The sequence below is a fragment of the Agelaius phoeniceus genome, chromosome 5 (assembly GCF_051311805.1).
Source record: "Agelaius phoeniceus isolate bAgePho1 chromosome 5, bAgePho1.hap1, whole genome shotgun sequence".
NCBI lineage: Eukaryota > Metazoa > Chordata > Aves > Passeriformes > Icteridae > Agelaius > Agelaius phoeniceus.
Window position 1 is genome coordinate 64,308,590 of NC_135269.1, and position 26,780 is coordinate 64,335,369.

General features: G+C 37.6%; 1 protein-coding gene across 1 annotated transcript in view; it reads right to left on the reverse strand.

Moving 5' to 3' along the window:
* Positions 1 to 2,876: 2,876 nt before the first annotated feature.
* SEMA3E (semaphorin 3E) overlaps positions 2,877 to 26,780 on the reverse strand; it is a 131,576-nt gene continuing 107,672 nt past the window's right edge. The window contains exons 11-17 of the mRNA XM_054631424.2: positions 22,569 to 22,791; positions 19,908 to 19,999; positions 18,694 to 18,735; positions 15,406 to 15,572; positions 9,292 to 9,359; positions 7,703 to 7,842; positions 2,877 to 6,115 (exon numbers count right to left, since the gene is read on the reverse strand). Of these exons, the coding sequence (XP_054487399.2) occupies positions 5,663 to 6,115; positions 7,703 to 7,842; positions 9,292 to 9,359; positions 15,406 to 15,572; positions 18,694 to 18,735; positions 19,908 to 19,999; positions 22,569 to 22,791 (1,185 nt within the window). The 3' untranslated portion in view covers positions 2,877 to 5,662. The remainder of the gene's footprint in view (positions 6,116 to 7,702; positions 7,843 to 9,291; positions 9,360 to 15,405; positions 15,573 to 18,693; positions 18,736 to 19,907; positions 20,000 to 22,568; positions 22,792 to 26,780) is intronic.

A 26,780-nucleotide genomic window follows, 5' to 3' on the forward strand; every position in this document is an offset into this window, starting at 1 on the left:
ATACTAATGATCTGTATGCTTGAGTTAAAGCTACAGGTGGAATATTTATATTACCTTGATTATGATAAGGTCCACGGTGCATTCTTCAAGTTCTGATTAACAGCACTATTTAATACACCTAGCAAATTAAAATGCAGAAAATGCTCATGGTGCATTAATCATGTGCACTGGTCTGCAAATTTCAGCTCTTATTATTGGGAAAGGGAGAAGACAGTGAATTATAGCTGTTGTGGTTTATGAGGATAATGATGGTATTGACATTATTATGTGCCTTCACAGACATACTTGAAGTCCAGGTTGAGGGGACTTGGCAAATGTGATTCTTCAGAGTGAGAAAAAATCATCATGAGCTATCTGCATGTATGTTGGAAATGCTGAAACCCAAATTGGCTACAGATATTCTGGGAGTTCATAAGTTATAAGCAACAAATGCAGCCACATCAAATGTAATCCTGGACTATTCTTCTTAAAATATAGCTTTCCAAAGATGTGCAAAAACACTGTCAAAGACATGAAATTCTGCTGTTGAATTAACTGACATTGCAAGTAAAGAGATGTTTTGTTTCAATAGAGTTTTCTGTGTGTTGCCATTGGGGAAATCTACTGAAACAAGTTCACAAAGGATCCTTAGCCCACAGGTGTCCTGAAACAGGACTTGTGTGGCACCAAACCATTTATTGATCCAGGCTCCTCCTCCTGCAGCCATATGTGCTCTTTCTAGATGGGCTTCTATAAGAACCTCAGGAAATCTAGGAATTAGGCAGATGAGGCTTCCATGCTTTAAGTTTGTTCATTTGTGCTCTCCTCTGCTACTCTAACTACAGCAATTTATAAGCACATGTGCACAAATGCTTAACAAAGTATTTCCTGGTTCAACATTACATGAGAGCCATATCTCAAAGGAGCAAAGCTCTTTTGTGAAATGCAATTACAGTAATGGATTAGGTTGATGTTTGGCAAATGTGTTCTTCAATATGTGCATCACTGTAGGAAGCTGATTAACTCATATTGACAAGAGGTTTACTTGACATTGCTAGCTCTGCCATCTTTGTAGTGCCAGTCAGATAACTTATTTCCTCAAAAAAAATAAATTAATAGTAATAAAAGAAATCACTCATTGAGAGTATAAAAAATATCACCCAAAGGGAAAACTTGCCAATCATGGCTTCATTTACAATAAATACTCATGTCAGCTGGACAGGAATTCTCCAATAAAAACAGTAATTTGGTGAAGTGAACAGGATTGCAGGGCTGATAGGAATTGCAGGCATCCTGCTTGGTTACAGCTGTAAAAAAGCTCACTTTCAGTGCCTCTTATCTGGACAGTGCAGCTTTCAGAGGCATTTGTGCCTTCTGGACTCGGAGATGTAAAGTTGCATAAATAACTCCAGACTCAGTGCTCCAAGGTAGAATAACATTACTGTTTGTTTGGTTTTTTTAAAGAGGGAACCTGACTGACTGACATTTAGGAGAAAATTGATTTTTTTCCCCTGTCAGGGTTAAGAACCAGCCAGCAACCAAGCCCCAGTGCAGAAACTCATTTGCTCCCCAACCAGCAAGATTGGGGAGTGAACTGGAATGGTGAAACAGAGAAAACTTGTGAGTTGAGATAAAGAAAGTTTAATGGGGAAAGCAAAAGCCATGCACACAAGCAAAGTAAAGCAAGGAATTAATTCACTGCTTCCCATGGCAGGCAGGTGTTCAGACATCTCAAAGGGGAGCAGGGCCTCATCACACGTAACAGTGACTTGGGAAGAGAAACATCATTACTCCAAAATTCCCCCCAACCTCCTTCTTCCACTCACTTTATGAACTGACCATGATGCCACATGGTTTGGAATATTTGTTTGGGTCACCTGTCCCAGCTGCGTTTGCCCCCAGCCTCTCACACATCCCCAGGTCCCTCTCCAGTGTGGCAGTATGAAAAGCAAAGAAAGGTCTTGGCTCTGTGTAAGCCCGGCTCAGCAATAAAAATAAAACAAACAAAACAAACAAACAAACAAAACAACAACAACAACAACAAAAGAACAAAAAAAACCCCTCTCTGTATTATCAACCCTGTGCTCAGAAAAAATCCAAAACATTTCCTCACAGCAGCCACTGGGAAGAGGATTAACTCTACACCAGCCAAAACCACCACACTCTTGAAATTTAAGAGAAAGTAAAAGAACAAGAAAGAGAAACTCTATAACTATGAAAGAGAAGCTCTATAACTATGTTAATTATATTGATTCAAGCACTTTTTCAAATATGATGGTTACTTGTGCTATTCAGATACCTGAATAATTCCCCTTCAGGACAATTATTTTTCTCAATTGCCTACAGAAGGAGATTTGTTTCATGCTACAGAACAGCAGTGTATATCCTAAAAGCGCATTTTGAGATATAAAAGCCAGGAGTTGCACATCAGGTTAACACCCTCCTGCCCTGATGTCCCAAGAGAATCTGAGAGCACAGCAGTCTGTACAAGGTGACAGTAATCTCACTGACAACAACGAACCAAAGCAAAGGAAGTGTTAATCCAAGTGCTCTGGATTTTCCTTCATCATGAAACAGGGTAGAGTCCAAAGCGTTATCCAAATTGTGGCTTCTCAGTGAATTTCCATTGGTTAGCATCTTCTAGGCTAAAGTGACCATGTTCCACTCTCAAAACACATTGATGCATCAGGCAGACTATATCTACTCATTACCCTGTGCCACATTTCCCATTTGGCAACTCTATACACACATCTTTCTGTCCTTATCTGTGGTCTCTGCTCATAAAATGCATAGTGAAGGACATCTGAAATTAACAATGTGTGACTAGTGAGCTGCAGATAATCATGCTGTCTGGGGAAAATAAATGATAAGAAATAATACAGATTATTTCAGCCAAATATGGTTCTTAATTATATTTATAATTTGACCACTTCATGCACATACAAAATACATCAAACTCATAATGATAAGAAGCAGACAATGGCCCCCAAATATACAAAGAAGCATTTTAAATAACATTGTGCTAAATGCACATTTGTGCATATCCTTCCAAAATACACTGTCACTCTTTCTCTTCTTCCATATAGATGTCAGAGCACTCTTTGAACAAGACCTTGTAGTTCTGAATTCTCACAGGTATTGCAACCATGAAAGGAGCAAGGTGTAAGCTAAAAATGTAAGTTTTAAAAGGAAAATAAAAAGGTAATGCAATTCTCCACATGTAAACACTAAAGGGATGGGTAGCTAAAAATATACACTCTCATATTAAGTCAAGAATCCTGATTTCCATATAAGATGATTTCCACCTGAAATATCAGCAAATGAGACACAAAGTTAGATTTGTTCCATGAGGCTGAGATGCTATAATTGTCTTCAAATGGTTCATTAATGATACATTTAGCACTAGATACTTGCAAATGAATAAAAAAAAAATAAAAAATAACTCCCATTGTTACTTAAAAGAAGGGGACTCCATAATTCATCAGAAAAGGATTTTAGTAGTGTTTTAGAAGTTTTTCACCGAGGGTGTTAATGAGGTTTGTATAGGGCACTAAGTTCAGATCAGGGATGCTTGTTCTGTGTGTGTTCTCTGCCACAAATCACACTGCTGGTCCTTTCCATACAGCTGTAAACAAATAGGAAATCCTACAGGCAACTAAGTTCCATTAAACTGTCCCAGAAACATGAGTGCATCCAGTCTCCTCTCTCAGACCAAAGCATGAATTCATGCAAGGATCTGCACAGTGTCCAGTCCCATCTCTTAGAGAGACACAGTAGCTAAACCAAGTGCAAACCCTCAGACACCCTGATTCCCCTAACAGGCTGATGAAGATTCATCCATGTTATACCCACACCAGGTGAAACCCTGTTTTCCTCACACTCTGGCTGCTGACAGTGTGCCATGTGCTCCTTCCAAACACAGGCTCAGCCTCTGCTCCCAGAGGAGCACAGCAAAGCTCACTGGTCCTGTCAGCAGCTGTGAGCTCCTCTCACAAACAGCCTGCTTGGAGAACTCTGGCTTAGCACTGATTGCTGCCTTTGGGAATGCAGCAAAACCACAAACCTCTGTTACCCAGGCTGCTAATCCCACTCTTCCAGGGCCATGAAACTCTTTGTAGGTGATGAATCCCTTGTATATTTTCTTCATGGCATAAAAATTTGGATCAGCTTGGCTATTTCCCCTACTGGCATCTTGTACTTATTTTAGGACTAAACTAATTTTCAACTCATTTGTGTTTACATTTAGCTTGTATTTATGCTTAATTTGTGTTTAACTTCCCTTTCTTATTTTAAATTTTTAATTTTAAAAAATCCCCAATCCAATTCATTTTGTAATATTAAATTTCTCAGGTATTGAAATGCTAGGTTTTCTGCATTTTCTGGATCTGGTTTCTTAAAACAAGCTTTTCTTATATATATACTATATATATATACACATACACATATATACTGGGATTTTTTTTTTTTTTTTTTTGTTAAGTCAGTCATGTAAGACCTAGATTGTAAATGACTTAGCTCTTTTGATCTCCTTTCCTGGTATCACTCACAAGAGGAGCAAAGCAGCCCTTTCGAACAGAGATCACATATCAGAAAAAGGTTTATGTGGACCAGATCCTGAAACTATAGAAACATAGCTCCATAATTCTGGCTTTGTTTTTAATCTGCATCCTAACTTTTTATGACTGCATTTTACCCCAAAAGCACATTATCAACATAAAGCATCACTTATTTAAAACGCTGCTTTCCCAGTATAAAGTACTTCCAACACTGCCTTCTAAATCTGTGGCTTTAGCACATGGAGACTAAAAGTGTCTGCTGAAAGCAAACCAGTGGGGATCTTGGTAATACTTTGCTTATACATATTTCTTCAAAAAAAAAATTTAATATCGTGTTTTGCTTTCTTTAGCCACAAGAGGGCGATCCCTTAATTCGTGTCCACTAAGGCAATGCACAGACACAAGATGGACTCGTTTTCTATCTAAACCATTATTTCAACTTCTTATGTAGATAAACTGATGAATTTCATTCTGTGTTCTCAGCATGCACGTGGCTTACATGAAGTTACTAGGCAATATTATTTAGCTGTGGGAGCACACTGTGCCTCATAAATGGCTGATACTGAAAAAAAAATGGGAAGCAAATAGGATTTCCCTTCATTATCTTTAGAAGTAGCAGTACACTGTATTAACACAACTCATTGTTCTCAGTGATGAACTCAGACAGGTCACAATCAAAAGGAAAAAGATCTTGAGACGTGCTGCTTTCAGAAGCATGAGAAATTTGTGAAACAAAGAAAAGATATCTCTTATACTTTTCATCCACTTGTGAATGTTTAGCTATTTGAATTTGTTAAATATGCCATCATGTGCAACAATATACAGCGCAAGCACGACCCACCCAGGGAACTGATTCAAGCACTCAAAACCTGAAGATTGTCATGTCCTCCCTAATGCAAAACTCTGATTGCATTTACTTACTTAGAACCAGATAGTTGGGAAGATTTTGTTTAAAATGCTTCTAAACAGTCATCATGAGTGTACAATATAACTTACCATATCATTTTTGTTTTCAGTCCCAATATTTTACATATATAAACCTGTGAAATTTACTCAAACCAAGACTGATTTCTCCCTCTTAAGTCCAAATAAAATTTTGCTCAGAAACAGTGGATGGATTTTGTCCATCAAGAGTCAGCTATGTTCCTGGGCAGCCGGTAATGCTCTGGCCTGATCCTTGCCTTCTTCTCCTGAGGGCTGGAATATTTCCACTTGGATGGAGACATTTTCAGCTTTTTTCTCTTCTTATCTGTACACCACACTTTTTCACAGTACTCTTCCACCCTCTGGAAGTTGCTGTAACCAATCAGTTGAAGAAATTCCTTATACCATGGCTTTGAAGCCTGAGGTATACTGCTCTGCATTGGGCATGGCATTTTGTGAGAGATCTCCTCCTCATAGTCTTTATTGAACATTTCATCTACACGCTCCTCCTCGACTATCTCCAGGGTGATTTTCCTGACAGTGTGAACAATGCTGTGCTCCACTGTCTGACAAAAATAAGTCCCTGCATCCAGTCGATGCAGCTTCAGGAATAAAAGGCCAAGGTCCATTTTTATTATTCTATCATCAGTCTTCACCTGAAAAAAAAAAACATAAAATGCAGTTATAGAGCACAGGCCTTTGCTATTACATTAAACAAATTTAATTATTTCTGAACTGTACTTTCATGACTGTGATACTAAATTTTGAGAGGAAGATTAGAGATCTACAAATTTTTTAATTCAGAGTGTTTTTTTAATAACAAAAATATTTACTTGAAGTAAAGAAGAGATTGAGTTGTAAATGGAGAACAATCTAAAGAATCTGGGAAGCATGGCAGAACATATAGTGAAGCAGACAGATCTGTGTTTTAATTGCAGAGGGAAGTAAGTTGGAAACATGGAATTAATCTACTGGATGGAAAAAAAAAAGGGCATTTCCCAGATGACCTTTGATAAGGATTCCTGTGAATTCTCTTATAGACTGGTGTGCTTTTGAGGAGACATTCATAAAAATATTTGCATATCCATCTGCAGGACCACTGTGATCTTAAAGTCCCAGTTCTGAGTCTGCTGTTTGAGTTCCTCCTACAGTTCCTGAGGCTACAGGAATGTTCCTGAGACATTCACAGCTGTTGGCAAGCAGGAAGCACTGAGCTGTCTAACCCAGCAGCAGGAATGGCCAGGGAAATGGTATCCTCAGCTTCTCATTTAACAATAAGGTGATGAATTTAAGCAGAAGTACTGAGTGATGAAGGGATCAAAAGCAGCCCTGAAGAGAATCAACTCAGGACCTGGCAGTACTGAAGGATGAGGGACTGGATTAGAGCTGGCCACATCCACTTGTAGAAAACCAACTCTATCCTGTGCTGTCTAACAAGAAGTGTGGCCAACAGGCCAAGGGAGGTGATTCTCTCCCTGCACTCTGCTCTGGTAAGCCCCCACCTGGGGGGCTGCATCCAGCTCTGGGATCCTCAGTACAAGCCAGGCATGGACCTGTTAGAGTGGGACTGGAGTAAGGTCACAAAAAATGAAGAGAGGAATGGGGCCCTTCTCCTATGAAGAAAGAGAGAGCTGAGGTTGCTCAGCCTAGAGGAGAGGAGGCTCCAGACCTTATTTTGACCTTTCAGTACTTAAAGGGAGCTTATAAGAAAGATGGGGACTTTTTACCAGGCCTTATAGTGACCTATCTACACTGCAGTGATAGCTACATTGATGTGTATCAGAGAGGTATGGAGGAATGAATATGATTGCACTTATGAAACATTTTCATAATGGTAAAACACATGTAAAAGAGGCAGAGAATCCACCAACACGTATTTGCAAAAATTTTGTAACAAATGGGTGAGGCAGCAAGAATGAATAGAAGTTAAGCTAGACTATCACTGGAAATAATACATACACATTTCATCCCTGCAAAAACATACCAAGAGAAGTGATGGATTTTCCTTTGTTTTGAGATCCTAAATTAGCTTCACTACATGTCTAACATCTGCATTCAAGATGTTGAATGCAAACACCAGGTGAAATTCTCAGGTCTATTAATTCAAGAGACCAGATGAACACAGTGATTTTCCCTGACACCCATGTACATTTCAGCAACTGGTGGCAGAAATTCAGTGAGGAGGTGATGTTCCTAACAGCAGGCTCTTTTATTGAAAAAAGTTTGTTTATAAGAATATTTACCTCTTCTTTCTTAGTGTCATGTGCTCGCTGGACAAACCAAATGACTTTTGCTTGCAAGGTCCGAGGGGTGCACTCCAGAAGGGTGCTGTTGTACTCTATCCCATAAACAAGTCTTTCCTCAGTCTTCTCCAGAACTTCACCTGGAAGGAAAAAAATGTTTCAAAAATGTGTTACTGCAAGTTCTGTTATGCTCCATGTTCAGGGTATATTTACTTTTGGTAGTGAAGCTTAATTCAGATCCAACCAGACAGTGACTGGAAAGGAATGTCTAAGGAAGATCTGACCTGCTAAATGAATTTTCCCATCATCCCAGGCTTTCACAGCATCTGACCAAATTGTGCTGTGACTCACCTAAGATTACAGAGAAACAGATCTCAGCCTTTCACACTGCTAATTGCTTGTGCCTGGTTCTTATGAATAGTTAATTTCATTTTCACTCAGTGAAAGAGAAGGATTCAAAACATGTTTAAATATAATAAAAAAATTAATTTTTTTTAGGGATAATTACAGCATGTAACTGTTTGCAGAATGATACTGTAAATACTCTAACCAATATTATATATATCCATGCTATACATGTATTAACTGAATGTACAGTTTGGGCCCAAGGGTGCTAGTAAAAACAAGGTGAATGAATTAAATCAAAATTTAATTCTGGTTTTCAATCCAACAAAACATCTGGACGAAGATAAACTAGTTGTTACACTGAACAAAACCAACTGCTTCATTAATGAAATCATCTTATTCCATAAAAGTGAGAACGATTCTTGAGTCCAAGTAGCTTTATATCTTAAAAAAATACACTGTTTAATATAATTGTGATTTCTCTGTTGTATTTTGAACTTGTGGAAGGATTAGCACTTAATATTGGAATATACTTTTCCAAAATGTACAATATCCTCCAATGGACTTCAATTTTAATGAAGCTTTCTCTGGTAAAATATATATATATGTAAATATTAAAATAGTGTTTCTCTGGATATCATTATAGAAGGAACTTTTATGTTTTATTTTTTTCTTCTATAAATGTATTGTGTATTACCCTGCAAAATACAGAGCATTTCCATGCAAATGTTTTCCTTCTGGTTTTCTATTCCCAATACCCATGTTTGAAAACCTCACTTTTCAAGGTTTGGATAACAGTATTCTATCTTATTTTTTTTAAGAGAAAACTTGATCATAAACACAAATTTTTATTCTGTCGTGTCACTGCTCATGCCTGTTCTGAAATTTTAAGTGTCCTGACTATTTCATACACATTTCAGAATGCAGCTCCATTGTTTCTTATCCCTGCCTCATCTTTCTACCTTTTTTTTTTTTTTTCTGTTGGGAGCCATTGGGATGCTTTCTCCATATCTTTAGTCTGAATTTCAGTGCTGCAGCACCACATGAACATTTTTGGGACGTCACCCTCTGAGACAGTCACCCTTAGACCTGGATGGCTGGGGCTCAGCCCCACAGCTCTAACAACATGATAGGAACATGCCAGTGAAAACAGCAGGTGAGATCATGGTCTGGCTCATGCTCTGGCAAACTCTGTGCTGGCTGTTCCAGGCCTTTACAAGCATTTGTACATTTGAGTTGATTACCAATGAACTGCTGGCCAAAGCACTGCTGCGCCGCGTTCCCGTGCCGAACGTCTTGTCTGCGGAAACGTCTGCAGGGAAAAAGGTGGAATTATCTGAGAGAACATGTTTAGCTGACATGTTGTTTGGCTTATGCTGAACTAGCCTTCATTAAAAACGTCAGGAGTTAAACCTTTGTTGCTAACAATTTACCATTGTTGTGAGAAGTGCTCATTTATAAATCAGCATTCTGTCTCCATTCAGCCTACTGGGAGTCATGTGTCTGCAAAACAGAAACATGCTTGTCTGGAGAAGATGTACCATTATGTGTCCATTTTATATAGAACTATGCTAATGTTATAAATGCAAAAACAAGATCCTTTGAACTGACAGGTAACACTCAGTCATAGGGACCTTTATCCTGTCTTTGGGTTCTCTCTCTTTCTCTCTCTCTTCCTCTCTAGAAAGAATGGAAGTTTTCCTTTTTTAATTCAGCACAGTTTCCCATGCATGTGAATGGTACTTCTTTTATCCTTTAGTCTCATGGGGTTTTTTTCAGTTTTTTTCCTTCACTTGAGAGTCTTAATGTGTGGAAGAAACACTTTATTTTATTTCACCTTTGTACCAGGCAGTTACTGAGCTCATTTTTCTCAACAGGGAAATATATACATTCATGAATGCCCATGCTTAGAAAGTGAACTGGTAGAAGAAGAACTGGGGTCAGAACATGTGAGCCCTGTTTTTGACCTGGAAAAAATACAAGTCCTTTTGAAAGAAAAATCATTCTGACTTAAGAGGTTTGAGTTTTTTATTGCATTTACAGAAAAAAAAATATTAAAACCATTATTATATAGTGTATTCCCAGAAGAACTGTGCCTTCATATAGCATTTATTTTCTTTGAGTGCCTTGATAAATAAAATTAAAATTCTTTACTTGGGAAATAAAAGAGCCTATAGGAATGCTGTATCTTGCTACAATAGTATGTCCAACAACCTCAAATGTAGTTTTTCTGAGGATACTGTTCCTATATTTGCATAAGGAGTAATTCTATACAGTATTGCCAATGCCACACATAACAGATTAATAGAAGAAATATGCAGTGCAGCAAATCTTACACTGTAGGTATGTGTACAGTTTAAATTACATTAGAAACAAACAAAGCCTAAGAGTTCTGTTATTCTGTGCATTTTACTAGTGAAATAAGGTTATTCTCCAGTTCTATGTGAACCCAATAGATAAAATTTTAATTTGTCACAAATCAAATTCACTAAAACTATTTAGATTTACACCATCTAAAAGTCTTGTCCATGGATATTACTAATTTCATTTTTAATCTGGCTGTAGACAGTGATTATTTTCTGAGTTCTGTCACCCATATGAACTCCTGATCCAGTGTTCTTGGTGGACCAAGATTAACCTCCATTGATATTCAGAGAAGAACCAGTGTTTTTCCATTGTTGTTTCAGGGGAATCTGGAAATTCAGTGAAGACTGCATTGAGCTTTTAGGGAGAAATGCTAACAATACTTGCATCCTATTCAAGAAAAACAGAGGTAGCAACTGGGCCTTAATTCTGCCCTGGGTGTTGTCATTGCAATGTGCAGTGTCAGTGCTGATAAATGTTGTCACCAGGTTTGCAAGTCTGTGTGTGTAGATTACTCAGAAGAGACATTCTCCTGCACAAATATACATAAACACTATAGCCTTTAAAAAAACAAACAAGACAATCCTGCTGCTGTAAGGTCCAACAGCCCTATCTAGCAGGAACAGGTAGCAAGCATGTTCTATTTACTCATGAGCTCCTTAAGATCACTGTAAAGCTAAAAAAACTTAGTTCTGTAAGACAGGATTATTTCTCCAGTTGTCGGAATCATTAAAGAAAAAGAAATGTTTGCTTGATGGAATTTTACTGTTGCAGCTGTGAAGACTGGGGAAGATACAGTGCCTTCACTTACTATTTTCGGTGCCTTCACTTACTATTTTCTCAAATAGAAGGCAAAAATGGAGAGAGGTGCTGAAAGATGGGAGCTGCTGGGAGATAAACTTATTTCACAAATACTGACACAAGTCTGGTATTATTTTTTTCTTAGAAATGATTTTACTCAGAATAATAGATTATCAGACAATCCCTGAGATAAATTACTGTAAGGAACAATTTTCAGTGATTAACAAGTCTACTGAATTTTGGGAAGTATCTCTTGCAATCTGTAATTTCATTGATTTAGATTTCAGCCCTTAACTCTGTGCTTCCATGAGCCTGGTAAAAATAATCTGCAAGAAAGCAACACAGTCATCATCATCATCATTACCATCACCATAATTTTCATTTTTCTTCACTATTTCCCAGGAATGTGTGAGGCAAAATCAAAAAGTCTTGTGAAGAAAAGGCACCACTATGTTTGCACAAGTAAATCAGTAGACTGTGTGCCTGCAGGTGGAGTGGGTGATGGAGAAAGAAGACAGAGAGGGAGAGGAGGCAGGGGAGAGACTGTCAGCTTTCAAAAATTAGCTAAAGAATCACACAATGCCTACCCAAGTTCAAAGACATTTTTAAATTACTTCAGACCTTTTTCAGCCTGGATAGGGAGCTGATACTGCAAAGAATCTCACTTGTAGAATTTGGTGCTTGTTTAGATAAAAATTGAAACTGACTAAATCAGATTGCAGAGCTAATAGTGAACTAAAATATTTAAGTCCTGGACCTCTGCTTTCTCAAGTACACTTCAAGAAATTTGAATGCAGTTGAAATTCCTTCTGCCATCTGAGGTATTTGCAGTATTCAGGAGCCACACACCTGTAATTACCAGAGAATTGTGGTGTGCTGTGCTGCCAGCATCAAGATATGGGATTTTGGACTCCGTTTTTATTTTTTCTTAATTAAATCCCCCATTTAATTAGTTATCAAGGATATACATGAACAAGGATTTTCACAATTTAAAAAATTAATATCAGAGGCCAAGCCAAACCAAGTAAGGTTTTTATATTTATGCTTCACTTCTCTCTCAATCTGTTATTTAGTTTACAGATTTCTATTTAATGTTACTCTAAACACTTGTTGTACCTTGGAGGTATCAGCATCTAAAGCAGACAGCATTTGGACCAAATGTACATTGTACATCCCTGCCTCAATTGAATTCTTCACCACTAGGACTGGAATTAAAAGGAGAGCTTTGAGCAGAGCCCTTACCCACTAGCAGCCCTGCTCTTACAGATCAAAACTCCACCTAAATGTACAGAATGGAGGTCACATTTGAGCAGACAGGTGGTACTAAGGTCAGTTCAAGTGTGTTGCAATGTAAGGCACGACTCCATGACTCCAATAAAGGGACAGGTCTCAGGAACAGGAGAAACAAATGCCCTCCAATGCCCCTTGAACTCACATTACTTGTATTACCATGTGCAGCTTGAGCTTGAGAAAAGGCAGACTAAGGCATGAATGCTCTGGGATGTGGCATTAATAAATTCAAAGCCATGGTAGGGTTATCAACTACTCAATGCTACTTGGTATCAAAGAATTCCACACAGTTCAAAGAATTCCACACAGTTCAAAGAATTCCACGCTGTCTGGCGGGACCTGCCTTGTCCCCTTGTACTCTTCACATGGTACCTGACAGGAAGCAACCTAAAACAACTTCCATACACATGTGCCCAGTACCTCTCCCTGCCTCTCCCTGTACCACACAGTTAGTGTAAAGCCTTAAACTTAAAATGCTCTGAGCTTCAGCTGTGACCTAAAGTGAACAAAGCAAATGCCATTCATGCCTCTCAACACTGTTAGTCCTGATGTTTTCCCCAGACTCTGATATGGAAAACAAGTTTTGCAGACTTCAAGAACATTCAATTGAGTGCAAATCCCTTCTCCACTGCTACAGTGCTTATCTTAAGAGAAGGAGGGAGATAGCAGCAGTATTCTCTTCTTTTAGAGGCTGACCAGCTGAATGTTGAGGAGGTAAGGCACAGGAAAGTGCCTGGGCTGCTGCCCATATCACCCCACCCTGGATAATGTGTTTTCAGGGAACTTAAAGGCTGATACTCTGGAAAGTGTCTTAGTTGAGAAACATGTACAACAAAGTCCAGGCCTCAGTGAGATCCTCTCATCTTTCCTTAGACAACAAGTAGCCTGCACAACATAAATAGTGATACTGTTAACAAGCTAAAATGCTGCTGGGAAATTTTTAACCCCCCCTTCCCTCCCAAATGACTTTTACAGAATCAGATGAGTAACCCATATGCTTTATCATTATGATAATCCAATTTCTACTTATACTGTAGGACATTAATCTCCCTGGCCCATTGTATAGCTGCTCATCTTTCTTAATCCGGGGCCTGAAAATTTTAACCAGACTCATTTCATGGTGAGCAGTCAACCAGAGCCCACTTCTTCCCTTCCCTATATTCACAAAAGGCACAAGAAAACTATGCAGTCCTGCTCATAAAAGCTGTGTAGGTTTCCTGCTTGGTTTAACATATGCCATAGTGCAGTAAATCCAAGAGATGCTCAATTATGCTGAGTCACACACTGTGTATCTCATTTGTACTTTTAAATGTACCTTATCCAAAAAATAATGTTACCAAAGATAACATCACTGTATTAATTATCTTTTTAAAAAATGTATGGAAATGTCTATTATGCCTGACAATAGTCAGCATGCATTTGAGTGCATCCAGGTTCATGGAAAGATAAAATATGCCAGATGAAAAATAACTGAATACAAAGCCCCATATTCCTGATTTTCCTTAAGAAACAATAATACATTTGGGATACTGTGACTTGGTTTGGACTTAACCATCTCCACAAGTTTTCAAAACTCTCTCTGGAATTTATTCAATTTATTATTATAGTCCTTGTAGGTCTAATATAAATAAGGATATATTTTTAAAACCAGAAACTGCTAAAAAAGCCACAGAAATTATTTGAATTATGCAATACCAAAATTTCTTACCAATTCAGGTAAGAAATTTCTCTGTCTAGGTGGCAAAGCTGACTAATTTTTTGTGAAAAGGTCTGGATTAAAACATGCATGTTCTAGATACTTGACCTGTGTAGCTGAATTTCAGAACCTGGATTTGAGAGGGAAGGGAGGACAACAAGTCCCAGGGAAATCATTGAATGAAAGAATAAAGGTCAAGAACCATGAATAAGTGAAGGGTGATACAGAGAAAGAGTCTCCACAAGAAAGAATTAAAGCACCCAAATCAGGTCTGTGCTTTGAACTTGCCTCTAGAATAATTTGCCTTTCAACCACTGTAGAAAACCAAAACGTAGCTTTTGCAGAAAATCTGTTGTAGTGGTTTTTGGTTGGTGAAGGTATATTACTGATTGTAGCCATGATATTTTCTGAAAAATCCTTTCCTTAGGATTTTTCCTCCTGAGAAGCTGAGAAGCTTCAGGAACAAAATGTAAGCAGTGGTTATCTGCTGCTGTGGAATGCAACAGGTGCATCTGGGATTGGTCTCATGTGGTTGTTTCTAATTAATGGCCAATCACAGTCAGCTGGCTCAGACTCTCTGTCCAAGCCACAAGCCTTTGTTATTCATTCTTTCTTTTTCTATTCTTAGCTAGCCTTCTGATGAAATCCTTTCTTCTATTCTTTTAGTATAATTTTAATATAATATATATCATAAAATAACAAATCAAGCCTTCTGAAACATGGAGTCAGATCCTCATCTCTTCCCTCACCCTCGGACCCCTGTGAACACTGTCACAACTAATAACAAAGCATCTTCTTTGACTTTTTCTTAGAAATTCTGTGGTATATGTTGCTGAAGTGTGATATACTTGCTGTATAGTACTACCAAACCAGGTCTCTGATGTTGCAAAGACACGGAAAGATGTTTGAGAAAATCAGTTTGCAGTGTGATGCAAATGTTTACGAAGTGACTTAGCTCTAGTCATAAAAATATTCCTGCTACTGCGGTTTATGCCACCCTGTGAGTTTGGCTCCTCGCAATCCTCTAAGGCGCTGCTGAGAAATTAGAAGAGGACTATGCCTTAGTGTGGTGCAACGCCTCACTGTTGGGTTATGTCTGAGTGGGATATGAATAAGATAAATAAGTAACGAAGTACTCGGTGTTGCAGTAGAAACTGTTGATGCAGATATTTGTAAAAAGAGTTCCAGAAGAAGCAGGGGCTCTCACCTCTTTGCCTGCACTGCCGTGGGGTAGTAGCGGGAGCAGGCGATGCCGTCCCAGGCGCAGTAGGGGTCCCGAGCCAGGCAGCAGTCGGCGCAGGCTGTGCCGTACATGTCGCACTGGTGGAACTTCACTTGGGCTATCAGTGCCTCAGATCCCACGTACAGCTGTTGCTGCAAAAAAAGCACCACACAGGGTTCCTAGAATGTCCACTAAAACTTCTCTTCCCAAAGCAGAAATTGTTAAATGGATCGTTGCTTGTTGTGCTTCCAGCGTGTGACCTGAGGGAGGCAGAGTTACTCTGTAGGAAAATATCTGATTACAGATTAAACTCTCCTACTGAGGACAGAGAAACAGAAAGAAGGCAAAACGAACAAGTTTATTTTGGCATTTCCTCGATTCTGAAGTTTCAGCTTTGTGTTTGAATAGGCAAGAGTTTACATTTCTTTTTCTTCATCAAGATATTTTCCAATGCCTCCCTCTTTGCACTTGTCTGTCACCTAACTGATCTGCAAAAAAAACCCAACTTGACATGAAAGACTTTAAACAAAGAAGTTCAAATATGCAAGGGTTATAAGCAAATTAAATTTTAAAATGGGAGTTTTCAAGTAAATTTAACTCTTGATGTGGCTACTTAGAATATAGCCACATATTTACATGCACAGTAGTGCTATGATTTGTATAATACCTCAGTGCACAGGAGATAGACGATAGATAGATAGATAGATAGATAGATAGATAGATAGCTATTTAATTGTTTTCCTGTTGCTGTGCAGTCTTTCCTTACAAATTAACATGTCACTCTCTCCTTTAGTATTTATTTACAGGGTTTGAGTGGGAGTTTTTCAGCATTAGCATTCATTGTTCAAATCTTTTGAGCTCACATAGATGTCCTTTTCAAATCAAATAAGAGATAATAAATTTAATTCTTCAGACACTTGCACAATAAATTCAGAAGAGAATAGCTTGAATTGAAAGGAATTTGAGAAAAAGTCTTGTTGCTGGTGAATGTAAATTTTCTGAACACAGAAATATGCATTATGCACTGCAATAGAAACTGCTTATGCACAGCTCACTTCCACAGTTTTACCAGTCAGAAAAAGGATTCCTAAGTTGTGCTCATCCTAGTGGCCAAATTTAGTCCATAATTCCTACTCTTTGATCAAGCTGTCATAATCTGGTATTTTAAAGTTACTTAAAGCTGGAAAATACTGACATCTTATTCAGTCACAAAATATAAATTTTAATCTGGATAGTCTGTTCCTTTTCCTTATTATACTTCTTATATCTCTTTAGATCACAGAAATCAAACTTTGAGAGATGCCAGGGGAATAAACTAGGAGAGGCTGGTAACAGCAATGCTTGAAGACTTTTTCTGGTGAGATAAACCAGATGATAGTAGCAGGAACTCAGTCTGCCAACTGGAATGAAGAGAAAACCTAGGATACTTGTTTGAGGGGAATTCTTTGTCTGCAAGCGCTGCAGTGCGATTGTCCCAGAAGACATGAACAACACTTTCAATGAGACATATGAGATGAGATTTTCTCTTTTATCTTTTAGCAAGGGTAAAGACTTCTTTAAGTCTTGGTAAATCACAGGAGGAAAAAGAAGCATCTGATATCTAGCCAAGTGAACATCAAAGAACATTCTTTCCCAGTCTCTGCAGATAACAAGCTCAGCCCTGAAATGTGCTATTTTACTGTACCATGACTTGGTGAAGACTGGTCAGTGTTATAAGGATATGGAGACATAGGTAGCAAGGAGATCTCCACAGGCTCAGTAACTCCAAGTTCAAAAGAGATCAGCAAAAATGCTGGAGGTACAACGTTTTTTTTTTTCACGTATGCTCAACTATGTTACATTCCTGCTGATTTTAAATACAAAATTACTTGGTGCCAACTCTGACCCTAACACATATTCCAACATTTAATTGTCCTCAGTGTCAGAAAACTGTATCCTCTTTCAAGAATAAGTTTATCTACATTCAACAATCTGATGTTGGTTTTTTAATCTGATATTGCTTTGCCATCAATGTTTAAGAATCCTCATACACACAGTGGGAAGTCACTTCACACAGTAAAATATATATCTGACTCTCCTGTTCTCTCTCAGTCTTCTTTTTGATCTCTTGAAAAAGTAAAGGTACTTTTACTTCTCACAATAAGTTTTTTCTTCAACTATTGGGTTGCTCTTGTGGCTTTTTTGCAGATTTGTCCAGATTTTCCAGGTATGCCTTGAATTAGTAGAGTTAGCACACCTCTTGGGAGATGAATACAATGGATGAATGCTACTTCATATTTTATGATATCTGTTTTACTTTTCCAACACAACCCTTTAACCATGACAATTCATTGAGAGTTGAAGGTAAACATCTGAAAAGACACCAAGTCTTTCTCCAAATAATCACTTAGGTGCTGTGCTAGATAATCTAGTCTCCAGAGCTGCTTTCACAGTCTGTGGGAAAAGATTGAGGCAGGAAATAATTCAAAATACTTTGACCCAAATCCTTTTCTGAATTACCATCACAGGACTTTGACTTTCTGCATTACATACAGGAAGAATGCAAGTTGATTAGACACCAAGACTCAAATAACCCTTTGGGGCACAGTCACACCTCCTAAGAAAGCCCTTTTCATTCTTTGTTACTCGTGTTTCACTGTGCTTATGTGCACCTACATTGCACCGGATGTCTAACATCACTGTTGGACATGTTTAACATTAAGATATAACTATCCTTGGATGTTTATATGGCTCCATGCTGAGATGATATGATTATATGATATGATATGGAAGAGAATCTTCCCACAAGAGTAATAAAGTGGGTGTTTTTATCAGCAGAAATTTTCAGAAACTCAAAAAGAACTCAGATGCAAACAGTTCTACAGGGCAACTGAATATGTGGGAGAGCCAGCAAGGCTCTATATCCCCATGGGGCTGAAGTCTGTCTGCATTTATCAACAATGAACTTTTCTGTGAATTACCATATCCACCAAACTAATCCCTACTGTGATTAGTACAACAGCAACTTATGAAACAGGTTTTTACTTGCTTTGATATTTATGGTATTGTGAACTAAGGATATTTACCACTAGAACTGAAAAACATAAATACATGATAAAGGAACAGAGCATATAACCATAAGTTTATATTACAGAACAATTACATGTGTCCAACCAGATCTCATTATAGATGGTGTACATCTGTTCATCTATCCATGCACCTAGCTCTGTGCAGTTTACAGCTTCATTACATTTGAGTCACAATCGTCATATTTCAAACTTGTAAAATACTTACCCTTTTTGAAGAGATTTCCATAGAAATAATAGGTACTGGCATCTAAAAAAATAGGAAATATTTGTTTGCTTAGAAAAAAGAATATATAATATATTTTTGCTATGAAAATAAATCAGGTAAAATAGTATTGGTATTTACTTATTACATTCAGCTTTGCTAGATACTTTGACTTTTTTTAAGAAAGATGTGAGGAAATTGTGACTTTCAGAAACATTGCTTTAAAACAGTTTATTTGGAAACAAGCAGCCAACACTTAATTCAGGATTATCAGAGCTACAGGAACACTACAATTTCCCTGTCAAACATGACATTAGCTCTTGTCACCACTGAATGTCTTTTGTCCTGCTTGAAAGTGATAAGTGGAGTGTTCTTTATAACAAAACATTCATTGAAGATAAGACAAAAATAGCGGGAATTCCTTCTTTTACCATTGTCCTCTCTGCCCTCTGCTCAGATTTCTTGGAGCAATACATAGCCCCTTATAGTTCTATTGAAAACTAGTTTTACCAAGAAGGGCAAATTCTCTGATTTTCTCTGCAGGCAACAAGTCAATAGTTACACTGCCTAAATTCAGGTACCAGATTTCAATGTCTGACTTCTGATATTAGATTCTCCCTATAGCTTGAAGCAGGTTAGCCTCCTGCTTTATTTGGCTAACGTGATGTGATGATACTCACTAAGAGAATTTCATTATGTTAGCTTTGTCACATGCCAAGAACTGAGCTTTAGTCATAGCTTATTCTTTAGGAGAATGGAGTTCTGCCTCATGAGGACCCATGTTTGCCCACTGTAGAGACAGGTTAACTGAATCAACCTTTCTGAGTGGACTTTTTCTATCTGGATGTCATTTAAAGTTCCAAGATTGTAGCTGGCACATTTTTATGTGTGCAGTTATACTTTTTTTAATTATTTAATTGGATACAAGGGAAAATTAAACAAAATGAAATAAGTTTTTAATTAAAAGTTGCACTCCAATGTCCAAGTGCATAAATAGAAAGGCAGTAGTTGTGATTTGCTTCAACATGCTTTGGTACTGGAGACATTAGAAAAACTTCATTTGAAAATGAAGGTTTCCTGTCATAAAATTGCTAGGTAATTAGAAAATTTCTTGCAAACAAGTATGATACATTTGGCTGTCCTCAGATTTTTTTGACATTTTAATTCTGCAGAAAATTCAAGACTTTTGTATATACTTCACAGACAACACAGTTTACCTTGAACACTTGCAGCTCTTCAAGAATCACTTCTTCCATAGATTCTGTCTCTTGATTGTAAATTGTTATGACTTTCAGCACAATACCATTATCTGGACACGAATTTAAAACAAAACAAAACAAAAGTAAAGGCTATGATTGGTTGAAATATTTATATGGCCTTCAAATACCTGAAATGGCTTCTTCAAATTGATAATGGATTGAAATTTATAAATATGAAAAGTTAGTTGCATTGTGCTGTTATTAATGAGGATTTTTACTCTTAGAAAATGAAATATATGAAAATTTGTCCCTGGCAAATAAGAGTTGATTTAGACACTTATAAGATATGTAATTAATTGTATTTTTCAAACATTGGGTCATAACCCATTGTGAGTAGCAAAAGGATCACAGAGGGCAACCATATTTCAGAAAAAGAAATGGGAGTGAGGCAAGCAAGTGTAAAGTAGCTTTAATTATAGGATCTGAGTGTTTACACTAGATAGCAAACTACAAATATCCTTAATTGCTGACAGCAGCTCCATCCCCCCAGGCAAAAGTACAAAAACCTTCAGGGGCTCATTGTGCACAGTTCTTACCCTTCTCTAAGGAAACGCTGAGCTGCTGTTGAGCTGAAGGTGTACTAAAAGGGAGATGAATCAAAATGTAGGATGTACATTCAAAAAGACAGATTGGACTTAGATTTATCAACCTCTCTGTCTCTGAAACTCTTGCAGGAAAGTAAAACACACAAATAACATCTGGACTTCAACGACTTTGGTTTTGCCTTGCTGGCTATTTATAAAAAAGCTTTCCTCTCCTTAATCTGAAAATCTGTCATCAACAATGGCAAATATCACTTCTTTTCTTCTGTTATTTTCAGTCACCCTTGGTTTACAGGGGACATATTAAGCAAGGAAGCACTGGGGAAAATGTTCAGCAAAAGATCAAAGGGTGAAACAAAAAGGGGAACCATTAAACTGGGGTCATACACCATTTTTCAAAGAGACTATGTAATCAAAGGCAACCATTTTGTAGTAGAACAGTGAAAAGAATTTGTATTCTGAGCTGTGATTTTCATAAGTAAGTCCCTCTTCAACTCCTGCTGACAGACATGTGAAAGCTCTGATGTTCAGACTTTGCCTTTGATGAACCTTTCTAACCTGCACTGCTATCCTAAGGAAACTTGCTCAGATGTAAGATGCTGCTCACTTATGTTACACAGCAGGTGTTGGACTAGGATTAAAAAATACATATATATCAACCCTTTCTAACATTATATTGCCCAAATAAGCAGTGAGTTTTCTGATGGGAGCTTTGCCAGAGTAGTGATGGCAGGTTTCATTTCAGACCTTCCAAAACCCAAATTCTTGTGCTGGAATTTCACATCACCTGAGATCAGACAGCCTGAGAACACTAGGCAGCTGTTGGGGGCCAATCCAAAACAGCTCTAAAGCACACACTTAAGCCACTTTGGATTCAACTTTGCTGAACAAAAGACTTGTGTACAAGTCACAGTCACAATTAAAAATGCAAGGAGAAAATATAAAAGGTGTAGGACCCGCTGTAAAATCTGCTGTATATAAGTGACACATGGTACAATATTTTACAGACCACAGCTAAGTCCATTAGCAAGACTATTCCAAGGCTATTTAAAACCTTAGAAAACAGCACTAATATAAATAGGCCTTTGCTATTCTATTACATGATTTTTTGAATGTTTTCAACACTGAAATGTACTTATCAGAGGAATGTCATTAATAAAAAATAATTCACTGGAACTGCTTTCTTAGACAAAGTGGTCAAAATGATGTGTGATACCACTCCTGTTGTTAAATTGATTAAATGTGAATGTAAGAATCCTTGTTTTTTTTCCAGACAGATTAGATGTGACTTAAGTCTTGCATAGTTCCAGCCTTTCCTCTTGTTTTCTTAAGTTTTTCTATTTTTCAAATACCATTAGGGTATTTATTTTTTTTTTCTGCTTTCTTAGACTCAGTGCAGCTATAGGCTATATTTTTCCTTTACTGTATTTGTTAGGAAGAAGCTTAAAAATTCTTGCTAAACAAGCTCTCTATATTTAAAAAAAATGGCACAGAAGAAAGATAAGAAAACTTGATAGGAAACTTCTAAAAGTTTCGGGTTTTTGAAATTGGGCATTTCCTCCTTCCTTCCTTCATCTGTGTTGAAACCCAAATCTGGAAGCTGCAGGTTTTTTTTAATGGTATCAGCTAGACTTCTTGTCTCCAGAACTGGGGAAAAGAAACTGTGGAATAAAACCAATAACTTCAACAGATATTTTTGGAAATCATATCACCTTTGTTTCTCTCAGGTCTCCAAGTCTCAGCTTAGATACCTGACAGTGTTCTGAAATTTAAAAAAAAAAAGGCTGGTTGTTCTGCAATTTTTTTGTATTCTTTTTTGAAAAGAGATTAAAATGGAATCCTATACTTCTTTCTCTTGCTAGTTTTTAAATAGTTCCCTACCATTACTTTCCTGTATGTTAGCATCACAGTGAAACACATGTCTAGAATGACTAACATCCTCTGTAAGGCGAAGGCATGAAAATAAAAGTTGATAAAAATAAATGTTGTATTGATTTGCTTCATCCTGGAGAAAAAGACAAAACAAAACAAAACAAAAAAAAAGAAAAACAAACAAAAAAAAACTTGCAAAATTTACCTGTTCCAATGAACAAAACATCATATTGCCCATCTTCAGCTTCCACTCTGTCCACTGCTATTTGTTTAAGATTGTACTTTCCATCTGTTTTAACTAGTATTGGTCTCTTATGAACAGGCCTGATGGGCTGATACATCAGTGGATGACTCCTGGCAAAATGCACAGCTTCATCAGGATAGTCTTTAGTGGTGGTGTACAGCCCTCCATTCACCTTGCTGGCACACTGCAAAAACACAGAACACAGATTACCCTGAAGGTTTGCCCAAGAAATTGTCAGAAATGGGGCTTGTTTTCAGGGATAAAGATAAGTCTACAGAAAATCAATCCCAGAAGACCACAGTGGGAATTAGGACAGTGAACCCTGTACTTTATGCATGTGTGGATTATTAATCATGAGAAGAAAGGAGATGCTGAACAGTGCCTTGGCATGGTCATGTTTAGGAAGCAGGAGTTCATCCCTCTTTGGCATACTAGGACAGAATACAGGGTAACACTTTCAGATTTTCACAAAAGCTGTAGTGCTTATTTCTTCCCCAAACTCACACTGAAGATGTAATCAAAATGGTCATGGACAGAGTTAGAAGAAAGGGCTTTTCTGTCCCAGTAGCGAAACAGCCATGCAAAGTCAGCAGAACACTAATGCTTGAAATCAATCTCTACTTTTATTATTTTTTGATTGCAAAATGTATTACCATAAGAAACTAAACACACTTAAAAATTATGCCAAGAGTAATTCTTGATTTCAGGCATCCTAACAGCATTATGTTTGATTCTGATTCCTGACTCTTGATGACAGTATTATATATCACAGTTTAGCTTCAAATACCAATGTTTGCACTGATCAATCTACCAGTTTGTAAAGCAAATAAACTTTATGTCAATGACTGATTAAAAGAGGCTTACTCCTTCAGTTAAATATGCAATTAGAGATAATTTACTGCGTTAAAGAGAGAAGTTAATTTTAGGATGCTTTGTGAACGAGATAGTGTTTCCCAACTGAACATAGATCCTACATTTCCAATTTGCTTCATGATGTCTAATTGAAACCATTTATGATTGAGTTGGAAATATCTCAGTAACCATTTACTTTCTCTAAATATTCATAAGACAGCGTAGTTTTAAGATGCATTTCAAGCAAAGCCACAGTAGCAGCCTTTCTCTATTTAAATTGGATTTTTCAATCAATAAAATGAAATACAATTCTCCTTAAGTTTACTGGAAACAGTAATTTTAAACTTGTGGTCAGCTGTAATCGACAATAACAAACTCCTGCACTTGTCAAGCATGGCAATGTTTGTTTCCACTTTTTGGGTTTAGCTACAGGAATGCATTTGTTCACTGTTGACTTAAAAGTAATTGTCTAATCAACCTAGTGATGGAATTTTACCAGCTGTTTGCAATAAAAAGAGCTGGAGCACAAAGACAGGCTGAGCCTGTGTTTCCCATGCACTGCACAGCATATCCAGTGAATAGGCATTGCCAGGTTCCCTTTGCAAAGGTCTAGTCCTGGAGAGATTAGTAAAAATAATCACTCACAGGCTTTTCATTTTAATTAAATAAAATCTAGTAGTCTAGAAAGGAAACAGTAAATGTAGCTGTCTCTGAAGTATATCAACCCTACTTGATGTAGCTGATGTCATTTCCAGGAGCAGCACAGCCTAAATGAACTAAAAAACCCAGGAGAGACTATGGCAGAGGATTGTGGAGTCTGTCAGAACCTGTGTGACTCTTAACAGTGGCTCTCTGTTTATTTAGCTTTAATCTCTACTCTCATTCCCCATAGACTTCTTCTTTACTTATTCAACACCTAAGATCAATGAGTTCTGACTCTCAGAGACACCCATTAGTAGGGTTTTTGTGACTGTCACTCCTGTAATAGGAAAGGTGGTGGGATTTATTTTACCAACAGGCTGCACATTGTTTGGAGTGTGGAGCCTAACTCATGCTACTGGATAAGCATTGAAAAGACCTCTAAACTGTGCCCTAAATGAGTAGCTAAAAATGAATCAATTAATGCTCTGTTACCTGGCAGAGCCATCTACTTCAGCCTCTGATGTGCTCTGCGACATATAAAGAAATCCACAATTAAATCTATTAGCACTCAGGAGAGACCTGCTTCCTCAGCTAATTTTTTCCCTGATATTGGGAAATTACTTGCACTCTTCTGCTCCTTTTTCTGTTCCTATGCCTTGCCTTTTTGGGAAGGTGACACTCTAGTCTGACCCAAACATGGCCAAGGAAGAGAAGCATTGGAAGCAAGTGGAACTTAAGGCAGCCTTCCTATAAATCATTGTCAGCCTTGCTGAAGTGCTGGCTCTGAGTTCTCTCCTTCGTGCCAAAAAGACACGATTTAATCTTCAGTGCTAGGAGATATCAATGTAATAAACTGCAGTCATTAGCACTGAATTCATGCCTGTGTTTAATGCTAGTCCAAATAACATATGTGAGGTGTTCTACTGCCCAGAAAAAAATGAATACCACTTAAAGAACTTGGATTGTATCATCTTTGCAAAATATACAGCTATTTTGCAATCCATGCACAGCACAGTCTCATTATTTGGTAAAACTGCAAAACCCATACATTTGCTATACAAAATATCAAATAGGAAAACAATAATTCCTGGGAATTCAACCATTTTTCCTAAAACCTGATAATTTATTTACCTGTTTTTCTATCCTGACTCAATACTAATGACTTCAACTGATGTCAAACAAACAAAAAAAATATTTGGTATTGATGCCAGCACTGATACAGTGGTAGCTCATTGGCCAAGATGGTGAAATCATATTCATAATGTTTAAATCCTAGATAATCTCTTTTTTGGAGTATCTGGTTCTAAATTTTGACTTATGTCTGTAACCTCAAGAGAAGTAGAGAAAAATAATAATTTAAAATGAGAAAGGGCATGCATTTGAAATCACACAACAGGGAGAAAGGTATCACTGCAATGGAGCAGACAAGCTAATAGGCCTTTCCACCTCTCATTCATGAGATTCAGTGATAAATTAATTGTATGTTACTTAGGCCTAGTTACTTATGCTTACATGTAACTTGCAATGCTTATGGAAATGACTACTTTTAGTATAAAAGGGAATATTGATTCAGTTAGCAAAGGGAAAACAGCACTGAAGGGAATGTCCAGCAACTGTTTATTACACTTTTAAATTCAAGAGAGTGACCCCCAAGCCTGAGAGGAGATTAAGGGGCAAAGTGTGAAGACTGGCGGGGTGGATTTAAGAGCTATTAGAAATGTCTTTGCTCAGAGTTAGAAATCTGCCCAATGCTGACATGACAAGGGGCAGACCTTCATGAGTGCAAACAAAAGCAGCTTTGCAGCACATGACAATCTCCATGGGTGGGTAGGTAGCTGTAATCCCAAAAGGATTAAAAGGGTAAAAAAGAAATCCTGGAAGTTGTGCTTCCCTGAGTTAGGCTGGCATTGCCTGCCTCCTCCTGGAGGCTGTGCCTGCCCTGTGAGATGGTGACAGGCCCTGCAATGCACAGGGCACCTTTCACCCTCCTCACCCCTCAAGTGGGGATGTGAGCACCTGGCACAGAAACTGCAGAAACTCCTAAAAAGACACTGAAACAGGAAAAGGGCTAGAGGTGAAGATTACTTGTGATGTCCTTGACAAAACATGGCAATTCCTTGTAGAAGTTAATTATTTGTCTCGTAAGTCATGAGTTTGTGATTTCCTCCAGAAATCTAAGTACCAGACAGGAACAGCTCCATACATGACAGCACCTCTATAGCTGCTGAATGCCTGCTACACTAATTCCTATTTAATTGCATTTTCAAAATACATCTTGTTTCTTTCCTTCAGTTAGTAGCCATTGGGAAAAAAATGTTTATAAGGAAACTTGTGTGAAAATTAACAAAAAGTATGAGTGATGTTTGTGAGTTTGTTTTTTAACAGTGTTGTTTTAGTATTTTTGTATTCTTTGTAAATGGTACAGAGCAAGAATGTAGGTAAGCTCAGGAACCTGACTGAAGGGTAGAAAAATCTCACTCTGTGATGTCTGAAAGGAAATCAATGAACTGTGAGGGTGTCAGTCCATTGCTTCCAGAAAGAACCAATCTTGAGCAAAGGATTTTGAATAATGGAGAATTTGCTCTTTATCTACAAATGCATTTATTCTGATTAGTCAGTTTTATTAAAATATGTCTGATTTCTTATCTGCTCATTTATCTAAATTACAGATATATTTAA